Source organism: Vigna unguiculata, chromosome 11, assembly GCF_004118075.2.
Source record: "Vigna unguiculata cultivar IT97K-499-35 chromosome 11, ASM411807v1, whole genome shotgun sequence".
Lineage (NCBI taxonomy): Eukaryota > Viridiplantae > Streptophyta > Magnoliopsida > Fabales > Fabaceae > Vigna > Vigna unguiculata.
This window is the reverse complement of record NC_040289.1, coordinates 31,478,050-31,492,519: the sequence shown is the minus strand read 5'-3', so window position 1 is coordinate 31,492,519 and position 14,470 is coordinate 31,478,050. Positions and strand designations below refer to the sequence as shown.

Below are 14,470 nucleotides of genomic sequence, written 5' to 3'. Positions count from 1 at the left end.
TTTTATTTAATTCAGATCTGATTTGTTAGCAGGCTAGGGTTAGCAATAGATAGGACGTAGTTGTTGGTTCCCACTGAACACGGTTTATTCGGATTATTATTTATTATTATTATTTATTAACGACTATATATAGAAAAAATGAATGGAAGGTGATTCTTGGTGCTTTGGTGGCGTAGCCTAGCAGGTCAGGGGAGAAAACGGAGGAAGAAGAATCTCTTTCTCTATACAACAGTGCCCTTTCCTTCGTTCTTTCAAAGAGGTTTCCTTTCTCTCTCTTTCTCTCTCCACCCTCTATATGCCATATGCTGTGTTCTTTGTTTTCTCATGGAACCTCTGCTATTGCAAAATCCCATGATTTATGAATAATTGTTGTTGTATATTCGATTCAAAGATGCGATTTTGTTTGACCCCATTGCTGCCCTTTTTCGAATAAATCAATGGGCATGGTCAAAGTTTTTCCTTGATTGCTCTTTGGATTATTTCTATTTGGGGGGTTTTCATTTTTCATATATTTGGTTTGTCGGATTTGTTTTGTTTGGAATTTTTTAAGAAGTCCAACATGGTTAAGGCAGTCTTGGAATTTAGAGTTTAGGAAAGAATGAAGAAACCGTTTTGAAGCATCGACGTAAAGATGGGGTCTATTGTATTTCTTTTGTAGAGACCACATGTACATTGAGACAATTATGGTTGAACTGGTAGGATTATTATGAACAGCTAAACTCTCCTTCCATGTCTTTCATTGCATACGCAGAACTCGAACTTGAGATCATTAATTAAGCTGCCTTCGCGCCGGTTGATCCACGAGCTCTGTGGTTGGGGTCTATTGTGTTTGTTCTTGTGACTTAGGTAAAGAATAGAATAATAAACTATATTGCAGATTATGTGAATGATTTCTATAGGTTTTATCTTCAGGTTATGTTTTTGAATTGAGAAAAAAAAATGCTTTTTTGGTTTATTTTTCTAGTTGTTGATCATGTTCTACTTTTACTATAATTACATATCAGATTGACCTTTATTCTGGGGTCCTTTTTGTTTACCAGGACTGCATCTCTTATGCATATCTGTTACTGGATTCTGCTGGTTGGAAAGGAATTTCTTTCACTCTGGCCGCTATAACAAAGCCAAACTATTCTCGCACCTCTAGGAGGGTGTGGGGTGACGAAGAGGGAGTGATTTGGCTTTGTGTTTTGCGAAGATCAAAGTCTTCGGATATATGGAGATTGTGCCGTGTTTCAGTGGGCTTGTCGCTTGATTATGGCTAAGGGTGGCTTTTTGCGGTTTTGCCAGAAGCTCTTTCTAGTTTGCCACTGAATCTGAGAGCAAATTTAGTCCTTGATTAGGCTTCTGGAAAATTGATGCACGGTATAGATTGTAATTGGTATTTGTTTTTCTGCCTTAGAGAAAGTTTTGTGTTTAGATGTAGCTGTCAACGTCATTGCAGCAATGTTTAGATTTTCTTGTTTCCATGCTAATGTACACGGCAATAAAACAAAGGTAAGTATAAGATGTATGAATTGCTTGGTATTATTTGTTGATATGATATATATCATGGCCTGTGTTGATTTTGTGCTTTCCTCTTCAACCAGAAAACAGTTCAACCTTCTACTGAAGTAATGTTGAAGACTTATCAAGATGTTGCCCAAAGTCAACGCCGTAAAGATTCATCTAATTCTCCAAGCGCATATTCACCCCTTTTGAAAGAACAAGTTGACCAGAAAATAGATGTGACTGGGAGTCATATTAGCAATTGGGATTCAGTTGAGCGCAGTTGTAGGTCAGAGGATATGAGTAGCAAGTTTTCCTTTGAAAATGACAGTCAAGTTAACCAAACTAGGCCTCTTATGAAGAAGAGTCAGTCTCTTCAAAGTGTGCTTGATCAAGGCATAAGGGATGGTGATGAAGATCTGGGGCTGTCGTGTGATGATGGCAAAAGCCCAATGGAGTCAACGATGTCAACTTCCAAAAAGTATCATAATGGAAACCCTATTGATCAGTGTGGAAGTAACCCAAACGTTGCCAGTTCAGGTTTTGCAAATGATGCCTCGCTTTTTTCAATTGGAGACCCAACACCTTCAGATAAAGATGCCCGTGAAATTTCTGACACTCCTTTATCTTGTGAGTATGTTGGTGACATTCCTGACCAAACTTCTGTTCCTGGTAGCGTATCACTAAGGAAGTCGCATTCTTCACCCAATATCAGAGCTTCTATACTTTCTGCTGAAAAAGATGCTTTTAGACGTGCATTGTCAAGATCCTGTGATGATCTTCATGCTTTAAGCATGAGGCAGAAAGAGGAATTCATCAACGACTTTGATGATCAAATAAGGGGAGATCAAGAAAGAGAGAATGACATGGGAAAAACTGAAGATGGTCATATGGACAACCTCTTTGATGATGGTTTCGATTCTTATCTGATTACTGGTTCAGCAAAAGACTGGGTAATGCCATTGACATATGATACAATTGATTCCAAAACCCTTCAAGGAGATTCCTCGGTTGAATTTCCTAACAAGGATTTCAAGATTAAGCGCATTGAAGATTGGGTTATTGGTCTGCAGCATTGTGGACCACCTGGAGAGGAAACAAATGAAGAATTGCCTGAAGTTGTTGAGCCTTTAGATGATGTTAACGCAGTAAATGGTGTGACTGCTGCCATTGTAGATCACAAGGCCTCTCCAGGAATGGATGCTGCTAAAAGATATATATCTTCTCTGGGTCCTAATGCCACTACTGCTCAACTGGCTAATCATGGGTTGGTTGTGATCCCCTTTTTGAGTGCATTTGTGAGTTTGAAAGTGCTCAATTTGTCTGGAAATGCCATCGGTTAGTAGTATAATTTCTTTATTTTCATTATCGGTTTCCTTCAAACTGGCAGTACTTAATCCAGTTATCATGTTCTGAATTCTCCTTTTCAGTGAGGATAACTGCGGGTGCTCTTCCCCGTGGACTTCACGCACTGAATTTGTCCAGAAACAAGATCTCCACTATTGAAGGATTACGCGAACTTACAAGGCTTCGTGTCCTAGACCTCAGTTACAACCGTATATTAAGAATTGGACATGGTAAAACAAATTCTGGATTACATCTCAAGTTTCTTATTCATAGAACTTCTTATAGAAATAACATGTTGATGCCATTATTATTAACATCCAATCTTTTCCTCATCTGCAAAGGCCTTGCATCCTGTCCATCTCTGAAAGAGCTCTACCTGGCTGGAAACAAGATCAGCGAAGTGGAGGGTCTGCACCGTCTCTTGAAACTAAGCATCCTGGATCTCCGTTTCAACAAGATTTCAACAGCCAAATGTCTAGGCCAACTTGCAGCCAACTATAATTCTTTGCAAGCTATCAACTTGGATGGGAACCCTGCCCAGAAAAACGTTGGAGATGAACAGATGAAGAAGTATCTGCAGGGCCTTCTACCCCATCTCGTCTACTACAATCGGCAGCCTATCAAAGTGAGCACTTTGAAGGATGGAGCAGAACGGTCGGTTCGGCTAGGAATGAATTCCCATCAGTTTGATCGCGGCCTTAGGTCGGATCGCAAGACCACAAGGAAAACCAGCCAAGGTGGTGTTGGCTCACGGAGATCAGTGGCCACTTCCACTCATGTTCGCAGAACTGTGGATTCACCAAAAGTATCCAGAGGCAAGCAAGCTCACCTGCCACCATCTAGAACCAAAGCACCAACACCAACCCACACTCGCCAGCATTTTGAAGCTCCCACCAAAGTATCGAACGCGACCCCAGAGCTCTCCATGCGCAAGAGTCGTAGCGAGGGGAATTTTGGAGCTCTGTGAGAGGCTGTTAAGTACAAAGTTCATTCCTTTACTTCATTGTTTCAGTATGCATCTATTGCCTTGGTATGTTGTATTCTTGTCATGCTTTCTGTTTTCACAGTTTATCCCTTCTGTTTTGGTGCACTGGATATTGATACGTTGATTTGTGGGTTGTAATGCCCAATAAGCTGCCGCTTTCTGTCACAGTATTTCTATTCCATTATGTGTTGTGTTTTGTTCATTCAGAACATCATTTTCAATTTGTCTAGAGAACAAGTTTGGTGCAATTGCAATAAATTTCCTCTTTGGAAGGATAGTTTGTCACTTCCATGATTTTGTTTTGTGGGGTTGATGTGCTCCTTACTGATATTAGGATTAAACAACTGTATCTTAGCTGGACCAGTGTAATTAAACCAAGTTACTTGGCCTTGACCCCACTTATTTAGTGCAGATTATCAATTTGAATACTTATCTATAGAACATTTACATTATTTGTAGTTTTTATTTCTGACATATCAACTTATGTGTCATCCATTTTTTTTCAACCTTTTAAAAGAATTTGGTTGGTTAATTTAACTCAACTTGTACTAGGACTGTGTTTTGGTTTAGATTTGTAATTCAATCTAAAATTGATCACCATTACATAGCACAGCCCAAATATTGAAACGATAACGAAACAATTTTACTAGACGTACAAATGGCAACTAACCAACCAAAATTTTTGACCAGCCATGAAGGGAACCTACACCCGCAGAAGAATATCTGAAACTTGTGTTTGGGAATTTTCATATTCCAGTCAAGTATGTATATTATCTCTTTTATTAAGAAAAAAACTTTCCTTTTCAGTATGAAAAAGACCACAACAAGAGGAAGTAGAACCTATAAAATTATAACAATGTGTGTTGTTCAAATAAGAAAGTTCAAGAAGACCAATAGCAGCTCGTGGTATTTCAAGCATTTCCTTATGCCAGTGTGATTCTGGTTCTGTCCGCTAAATATATTCATACAACTAATACAGGTCAGATTAAACAAAAAAATTGATCAAGCTAGGAAATTGGTTTTTTGAACATTCAATCCTTATTAACTTGTGAAAAGCAGATATAACTCATTAAATTAAATTAATATGAATTTTGTATTATTATTGAAGTGTCTTTACACATACATTATTGTTGGCTATCAAAACAATGTTTATAAAATAATTGTGAAAACTCTACAACAAAATTGAATGAAGTGAATTTTAACAGTTTTTATTTATTTATTTTTACACTGATTATTTATTTCATTGTGTTGTTATATATATATATGACAACTAAGTCTACTACCTCTTACAACATACACATATTTTTAACCGCTAACCAAAAATGGTAGTAAACTAACTAGCCAGGAAATATACCTAACAACATGTCTAGACAAGCTGGAATAGAAGTTAATTATTCCAAGCTTGGACACAAGGTATTCAAAAGGTCTTGGAGCAAGAAGGTTAGTTTATCCTTAGAAGGAATGTGAATTAGACGTAGTAAGTTAGATTGAATTTTCTCACACACACCAAGTGACAATCAAGTTCAATGTGCTTAGTTCGTTCAACTCAACAAGTGATATGAATGCCAAAATCTTGAAGAAGGTACACTTACCACTACGCTTTATATTAAGCTCCAGAGGAGAAGATCTTGAGATAGTGTTTTGCTTTTTGAATTTCCATGAAATCAAAACTAAATAAAGAGAGAAGCAAAAGTCAATTACATATTTTTGTGTATCACGACATGCTCCTTAGTCTGAATCAGAAAAATCGATAAGTTGAAAAGGAGTCTGAGTAGGAAATAAAAGGTCTTGTGCAACGCCTTTGATATATCAAAGAACACAAAAAGCAACTTGCATATGTTGGGAAGTAGGTGTGCTGAGAAAATGACTAAGCTCGTTGACTATGAAGCTAATGCTTAGTCCAGAATTAGTGAGATAAATCATTTGCTCAATGAGTCTACGATAGATGGAAGCATTAGGAAGAGATAATCCAACAATATTAGAAAGTTTGAGGGAATGCCATAGGAGTTCAAAACGGTTTGGATGCTAATAATCCAACATCTTGCAAGAGATCAAAAGCATATTTTCTCTAATTAAGAGAAAAATATATAGAAGATTGAGAAATTTCAAATCCTAGGAAAACTCTTAAAGATCCAAGATCCTTAATGCCAATTTTTTTATTTAACAAAGGTTTGATCTAGTTTATTTCATATATGTCAGACCTTGCAAGAATCAAATCATCCACATAAGTGAGTGCAATTGTGAAACCAATGTGGGTCTACTTGGTGAATAAGCAATAATTACAATGCAACAAGAGTATTATAAAGCTTAAAATTCAACTATCTACCAGCTTAGCGAAGACCATATAACGATTTGGTGAGCTTGCAAAGCAAATTAGGATATGAAAGCTTAAACATAGTAGGAGGTTTCATATAAATTGTCTTATTCAGATCACCGTGTAAAAATGTTGTGTTAACGTCTAGTTATTCTAAGTGTAATGTTGAACAACAACAATAGCAAAAACAATCTTATGGTAGTCATTTTAACAACAAGGCTAAAGGTATCATGGAAAACAATATCTTCCATTTGAGTGAAACCATGTGCAACTAAAAGAGCCTTGTACCTTTCTTTTAACCCATTTGCCATGTGTTTGATTTTAAAATTCCATTTGCAGTATGTGGTTTTCTTTCTGATGATTGTTTCTCAACAACCATTTCCTGACAAGTGCACTAGTACCTAGTAGCATCAACAAGTGTTGTATCCACAAGGATTTAGCAATTATGTTGATAGTGAGTTTTTGGTTTTTTTGATTTGGATAGAGAGTGCATGCAAAAACAGATAGTAATAATTAGATTGAGTGGAGTACGACCTATGATTTGATTTCATCTCGTCTTCTTCTACTACATCACTACCATCTTGTTTACTTACTATGTAAATCATTCAATGTCTTGGGAGTACTCTTTCTATGTAGATCTAGGTTCATCCTTGAATCACTAGAACCTAAGGACTTCAAACCCAATGTGATTCCTCAACTCCAGTTGAATGAATCATTACTTTAATGTGCAAGACTCTTTCATCTAGCATCCCCTCTAGTATCCAATGAAGCATTTAGTACATGTATAGAGGTTTGATTGGACCTCAGTTTGAGATCAGTGTTTCACTCCATCCAAACCAATGAAATATGATGAGTTGTCAATTCATCCACACAAGTTGAGACTAGTCTTCCTACTTAATCCAAACCGGTGAAATAAGATGAGTGATCAAGTCATGATTAAACATAAATCAAACCACAAACAATTAAATGAAAGCAAAGATAAATACCCAAAAATTAGAAATGTATAGAATTAGAATTGATAACATCAAACTTGGACACAAGGGAGTTCAACTACTCATAGAATATTACAATGCAATTTCAACAACATCTACACATAAGATTTACACTAAGAGCATTTCCTTAAGCCTTAGACCCTATTCTCTTCTACTACTACATTTCTACACTATACTCAATGCCTAGAATGAAGACATGAGGTATTTATTTATAAAAATTTTTGGGCAGTGCTCAACCTAACTTTTGGTGCTCAACCACAAGGATTTCTTCACAAGTGGATTTCCTTCTCAGTTTATGCCCTTGTGCAAGTGCTTAGCACTTGACCTTTCCCTCTTGGGAGAGTTTTCTTGGCTACTCAGCCTCACGAATTTATGCTCCAGATTTCCTTGCAAAGAATGTTTCCTTATAAGCTTAGATCATTTCTTGTGCTCAGCCAAAAAGTCAAAATATGTTATCCTATCTTTTCTACTTCCATGGCTTAGCACTAGTGACTGTGGCTCAGATGCATACTTGTTTTTTTCTCTTATATTCATTGCAAAACAACAAAATATCATTACAATTCATAAAACTCTAATTCTCACTACATCATTTTGTATCTTAAGCTAAGGAGGTTTGTTTTATACACAACTAGCATCATTTGATACATGATAAATGTCAATTTCAAATGGAAAATTTACTTAGTCTTAACACCTATCACTTTCCTTTAGGCAAACGTGTCAAAGTCCAAATGTGATTCATGTGTAAAGCAAGCAATTTAATCTGGAGAGCTTCTTTCCAACAATCAAATTTAATAGCCTCTTGGTATGTTGAGAGTTAAGAAACACAAAAAATAAATAGACGTAAGTGTTTGCAAGAAGGGAAAGATTATCATACAATAAATAATTAGAGATAGGATACCTAACCATAGAAGGAGATGATGTAGATCAAGCGCTAGCCAATGCTCAATGATAATCTTTCAAATAACTAGGAAGCTTGGTGGGTCATTGAGATTTTATTTGTTAAAGAGAAGTTATTGATTGGGTAGGAATAGTATGTAAGGCAAAGTTAGAAACAGATTCAGGTTCAAAAGAAAGGATAATGTCAATAGGTGATAGAGAAAAAATGTCATTAAACCGAGTAGGTTGAATAGGATGTGGCTTAGAGAAGGTGAAGGGTAAAGGAGGGCCATATGATTGTTTATGAGAAAAAATATTTTCACAAAATTGTACATGTCTTGAAAAAAAACTATATTTTGTAAATCATATAAAACAAAACCTTTAACACCTCTCCAATAGCCCCAAAAAATGCATTTAGGTGCTTTGGAATATTTTTATTTTTTGTGAGAAGTAATAGACGAAGCAAAAACGAGATAACCAAATACACTTAAATGTAAAAAAAAAATTAAGAATTTTTTGTATAACACAAAACAAGATGACTTATAGTCGATGGTTGAAGGTATTCAGTTAATCAAGCGAACAATTGTAGCGACAACATAACTCCAAACATAGTGTGGTAAACCAAAATGAAACAATAATGACCTAGTAACATTTAAAACATGTTGATATTTGCGTTTGGCTAGGCCAATTTGTTGAGGAATTTGATGATGATCTCTTTTTCATTGTAGAAATTGGAGAGGTTATATTAAGGACCATTGTCCGTGTGAAGAATTTTAATGGTTTTATGAAACTGTGTTTGAATAAAAGTGACAAAAGACTACACTAACAAACCAATGTTTTTATTTTATTTTATAGGATAAATCCAAGTAAGGAATTCATAAGGTATAACAATAGAATCCCAAATGTCAAGATGTACAAGGTCAAATAATTCATAAGGAAACAATAAATTTTTTATTTAGAGAAATGACAAAAATCACAGGACAAATTAGTTTCATTACATTCAATGAATGGCTACAATTGTTTCAAAATACAAAGATTATCATGGGAAGGGTGGCCAAAGCTAAAATACGAAAAGGTGACTTGTGTAAGAGAAAAAATCATTTACATTATGTAAAATGATTTTGGGCCAATATCTCATTGTATAATGACCATGTTGAGCTTCAACTATGCTAATCATCTTCATGGAGCTTGGATCCCAAATATGACAATCATGAAGAGAAAAAGAAAACTTATAAGGTAAGACACAAATTAGTTGAGAAACTTAAATAAGATTCAAAGTTAAAAACACATTACTAATAAAAAGAGATATAGAGAAAAGAATTGTGCCAAAAATATTGGTTTGAATTTCAACACCATTAGGTAGTCTAACATGAATGGGAGTGATGTGTTTTTTGAGTTTGAAACAGGGGCAAGTTTTTACAAACATGAGTTGAAGCACCTAATGATCTAAATATCCTTAAAAAATAAGCTGGCCAAAGTGCAACAATACCCGAGGTTTTGTTTACAATAATTCAAATTTGATTGTTGCAAAAGAGTCATTAAGGTTTAATGTTGCTCAAGAGTTAGAGCCGAAGTTAGAACAAAAGATACACCTGTCGAAGAAGGAGCAATATTTGGATCATCACCTTCATCAATATTTTCAAGTGTTTGAACACTATGAGCAAAATAAAATTTTGCAAGTAAGGAGAGAATCCATGTTTCTAATAAAAAGTTTCAATAGTATCTCCAGGGTAGCCACGATCATGGCCACAATTGCGACCAATGCTGGAAGTGGAGGAAGACTAAGAGTAAAGACTAGAACCATCACATCCTCGTGTGAAGGAAAAAAATGAAGTCATAGTTTGATGATCATCAATCTAGACACCGATTTACATTTTTCTTGAATGAGAAGAGAGAAAGTATGATCAAGATCTGGTAAAGGCTGTATCATCATAATTTTGGAATGAACAACAAAGTATTATTCATTAAGCCCTTTTAGAAATCGAAGAACACAATGACCATCATAATAAGAATGTACAATAGGAAAAAGATTGTAGGAACACTTAATCTCGCAAGAAATGAAGGCTAAAGATGGAAACGCGGACTGCCCCACCTCGTTTTGGCTCGTTCAGTACAAGAAATACAGGCTAATTTCTCTAACCTACCCTACATAAGATATGGCCCACGGGATTGCGAGCTGACCATTGTAAAAAATTTTGTTTTGTAATTTTCTCCCTCAGTTATAGCATGCAAAATATCAGAGTGCAAGATTTTAATAACTTTATTTTTAGTTAATTAAATTAATAGAAGTAATAAATTTTATAAGCCTATGTTTTTAAAATAAGTAATATTCACAATTTTATAATTTCTACAAGCTTGTTAAAATTTTCATAACATATGTATATAACTAAAATAATAAGGAAAACTAAAGACCATTTTGAAAGCAAACTTAATTAATTACAAATTCATGCAATACTGGTATAATTCGATGCATCATAAGCAATAAACACATTTTGCGAGAAATCTACACAATGTGACCTATGCAGCCCAACCCGCCTCACTCGTCATCTTGCCAAAGATTATTCGATTGAGTGAAATATGTAGTTTTATTGAGATGACCTTGATAGAAAACGTAGGTTTCTTCTTTAATATATGAGATGCGAAAAATGTCTCCATGATAGTATCTTTTTAGCAAAGGATTTCAAATTCCAATTGTAGTGTCCATCCAATGAACACATGGAGCAATAGTTACATCAATAAAATGAAGAATGAGCCATGACACGACAATGAAGTTACATTGATCCCAATGTTCAAACAGGGCAAAGCCAAGTGGTGGGCGAAGAAGAGTACCATTAATGAATTGAAATTTTTTCTTCGACCGAAAAGCGGTATAAATATCGTGGAACCAAGAATGATAATTGGATCCATCCAATTTGATTGGAACAAGATGAATTCAAGGCTATCATCACTAATAGTGAATTAGGGGTTGGAAAAAAAATCAAGAATTACTCTAGGAGGGAGGATCCGTACGGAAGGAAGCGGTAATGAAGATGCAAATAAATAAAAGATCACGATGAATTAAACCATAAAATACTTTGATACCATGTAAAAAGTCTACATAATTGAAAAAAGAAGAATTTTACTCTTTTTATTTCATGCATTGATTATCCTTTACATTGTGTTTTATAAATTATGTTGGCTTAAGGGTTGACTTAAGGTCCAAGTAGGTAAAACCCTTGCCTTAGGCCTCCAAGACAAAAAAGCCTCCAACATTTTTTTAGTACTAATATACCCCTATTAAATTAATTATAAAATTATGTTTGATAATAAAATTTAATTAAATTATTATGAGTGACAATTAATTTTCATTGGTATTAAAAATGATATTTAATGAGTTAATAACTTTTTTCAATAAATCATAATTTTGTTTAGGATGAAAGGAGTGGTTAGTTATCTTTATTTTTGTAATGATCAATTTTGATTTCTATCTTCTTCTCTTATCTAAGAGTGACTTTTCATCTACTGATTCTACTATTGGACTCCTTATTTTCTTCCTTGAATATTACCTCAATGAGTTTTTCTTTTGAGGGTTTTGACAAATTCCATTCCTCGAGTCTCATGTTGTTGTGCCAAGGATTTCAAAAGTATAGAGAAAATGAATTTGAAAATGCATTGATTTATGTTAAGAAAATTGCTTTTGGAATGGATATAGATCCTAAGTTTTGCAAAAAATGTATTAATCGCAAAAAGAAACAATTTAATGAAAATATTGAGAATGAAATTATAAAACTTCTCCAAAAATATTTTAGAATTGATTACTTTTTGTACATTGTAGATAAAGCAGTTACCACCATTCAAAGTAGATTTGAACACTTTAAAATATGTGAAAAAAATTTTGATTTTTTTATTTAGTGTTAAGAAATTAAAGTTATTAAATTGTATACTTTTGAAAGAAAAATACTTAAAACTTGAAAAATCTTTAAAACATAATAATTTGATGGATATTGATTGATTAAACTTATTTTTATATTAAATATGATAAAGGAAATTATAGAATTAAAAAATGAAAAATCAATTAATATTCTTAATTACTAGTGTAAACACAGGCGCTATCGCGCCTGTACGCATTTTTTGAATTATATTAATAATTGATGATATTGTAATGCTATTAATTTAATAAACAAAATAAAAGTATATTTATAAAAAATAAAATAAAATGTACGGAGAAAATAAGAGAAAAATAACTGTTGATGAATAGTAAGAGAAAAAAAGAAAAAGAAGATAAGTAAATAATTTAATAAAAACTTATAAAAGTAACCGTTAATTTTTAAAAATTTAATAAATAATTAAATTATAAAGGGTAAAGTTGGAATTATGAAATGTGGACACAAAAGAGGGAATCCCCTTTATATATAGTTATAGATATAAAAATAATAAATTGTTTTCCTAATTCATATATAACTTATAAAATTATATTAATGATTTTAGCATCAGTAGCTTAATTTAATTTAAAATGAGTCGTTCAAAACTAAAGATAACAAAATCTTATATAGAATCAACAATATCTAAATAAAGATTAAATAAATTAACCTTATTATTTATCGAAAAAAACTAATACTAATTGCGATAATTTAATAGATATTTTAACATAAAAAAAATGTAAAAATAAATTTTGAATAAAAATATGATACATTTTAACATAAATGATTTTTTGTTAATATATAAAGATTTCATTCTTAAATTTTCTTTAACCTCACTAACTCTTAAACTAATGCCGATATTGATGACGATTTAATAAGTCCATTATCTCTTACAATATATATTCAAATCTTTAACCATTAAAAGAAAGTTGTAAACTAAGTCGGTAATCAATATCTTTATTCAAGAACTATTATAGGAGGATCTGCACAGAAGGAAACGATGATGAAGATGCAAAGAAACAAAAGTTCACGATGAATTAAACCATAAAATACTTTGATACCATGTAAAAACTCTACAAAATTGAAAGAAGAAGAATTTTAATAGAGAAACTCTTTTTATTTCGTGCACCAATTATCCTTTACATTGTGTTGTTTTATAAATTATGTTGGCTTAAGGGTTGACTTAAGGTCCAAGCAGGTAAAACCCTTGCTTTAGGCCTCTAAGAAAAAAGGCCTCCAACATTTTTTTAGTACTAATATACCCCTATTAAATTAATTGTAAAATTATGTTTGATAATAAAATTTAATTAGATTATTATGAGTGATAGTTAATTTTCATTGGTATTAAAAGTGATATTTAATGAGTTAACAACATTTTTCAATAAATCATAATTTTGTTTAGGAAGAAAAGAGTGGTTAGTTATCTTAATTTTCGTAATGATCAATTTTGATTTCTATCTTCTTCTCTTATCTAAGAGTGACTTCTCGTCTACTATTGGACTCCTTATTTTCTTCTTGAATATTATCTTAATGAGTTTTTCTTTTGAGGGTTTTGACAAATTTCATTCCTCGAGTCTCATGTTGCTGTGCCAAGGATTTCAAAAGTATAGAGAAAATGAATTTGAAAATGCATTAATTTATGTTAAGAAAATTGCTTTTGGAATGGATATAGACCCTAAGTTTTGCAACAAATGTATTAATCGCAAAAAGAAACAATTTGATAAAAATATTGAAAATGAAATTGTTAAATTTCTCCAAGAATATTTTAGAATTGATTACTTTTTGTACATTGTAGACAAAGCAGTTACCACCATTCAAAGTAGATTTGAACAATTTAAAATATGTGAAGAAATTTTTGATTTTTTTTTATTTAGTGTTAAGAAATTAAAGTTACTAAATTGTATACTTTGAAAGAAAAATACTTAAAACCTGAAAAATCTTTAAAACATAATAATTTAATAATAATTTGATAAATATGAATGGATTAAACTTATTTTTATATTAAATATGATAAAAGAAATTATAAAATTAAAAATTGAAAAACCAATTAATATTCTTAATCATATAAAAATAATAAATTATTTTCGTTTAGGGTTTATATATAACATAAAATTATATTAATAATTTTAGTATAGTAGCTTTTGAAATGAGTTTTTCAAAACTAAAATAACAAAATCTTATTTAAGATTGACAATATTTAAATAAAAATTAAACAAATTAATTTTATTATTTATTGAAAAAAAAATAATACTAATTACGATAATTTCATGAATATTTTGATATAAAAAAACTTAAAAATAAATTTTGAATAGAAATACGATACATTTTAACAATTTTTTTTTTTAATATATAAAGATTTGATTGTTAAACTCACAAACTCTTAAACCAATACCGATATTGATGACTATTTAAGTCCATTATCTCTTACAATATATATTCAAATTTTTAACCATTAAAAAAAATTGTAAACTAAGTCGGTACTGAATATCTTTACTAACAATAATTATGTCACCCCTTCCTACGTCTTATAAACATATTCTCATAATTTTTTATCAATATTTTTGAGACAAGT

The 14,470-nt window shown here is 32.3% G+C and overlaps 1 protein-coding gene across 3 annotated transcripts; it reads left to right on the top strand.

The window, feature by feature from the left end:
• LOC114168625 lies at positions 1-4,102 on the top strand. Of its 3 annotated transcripts, XM_028053512.1 has the most exons (6): positions 2-259; positions 752-846; positions 1,041-1,494; positions 1,587-2,823; positions 2,916-3,062; positions 3,174-4,102. In XM_028053512.1, the coding sequence occupies exons 3-6, from the start codon at positions 1,444-1,446 to the stop codon at positions 3,797-3,799; spliced, it is 2,061 nt and encodes a 686-aa protein (XP_027909313.1). In that variant the 5' UTR covers positions 2-259; positions 752-846; positions 1,041-1,443; the 3' UTR covers positions 3,800-4,102. The 3 variants fall into 3 exon arrangements, with proteins under 3 accessions (XP_027909314.1, XP_027909312.1, XP_027909313.1); XM_028053513.1 differs by lacking the exon at positions 752-846 and having other exon boundaries at positions 1-259; positions 1,041-1,362; XM_028053511.1 differs by lacking the exon at positions 752-846 and having other exon boundaries at positions 1-259.
• Positions 4,103-14,470: the final 10,368 nt, after the last annotated feature.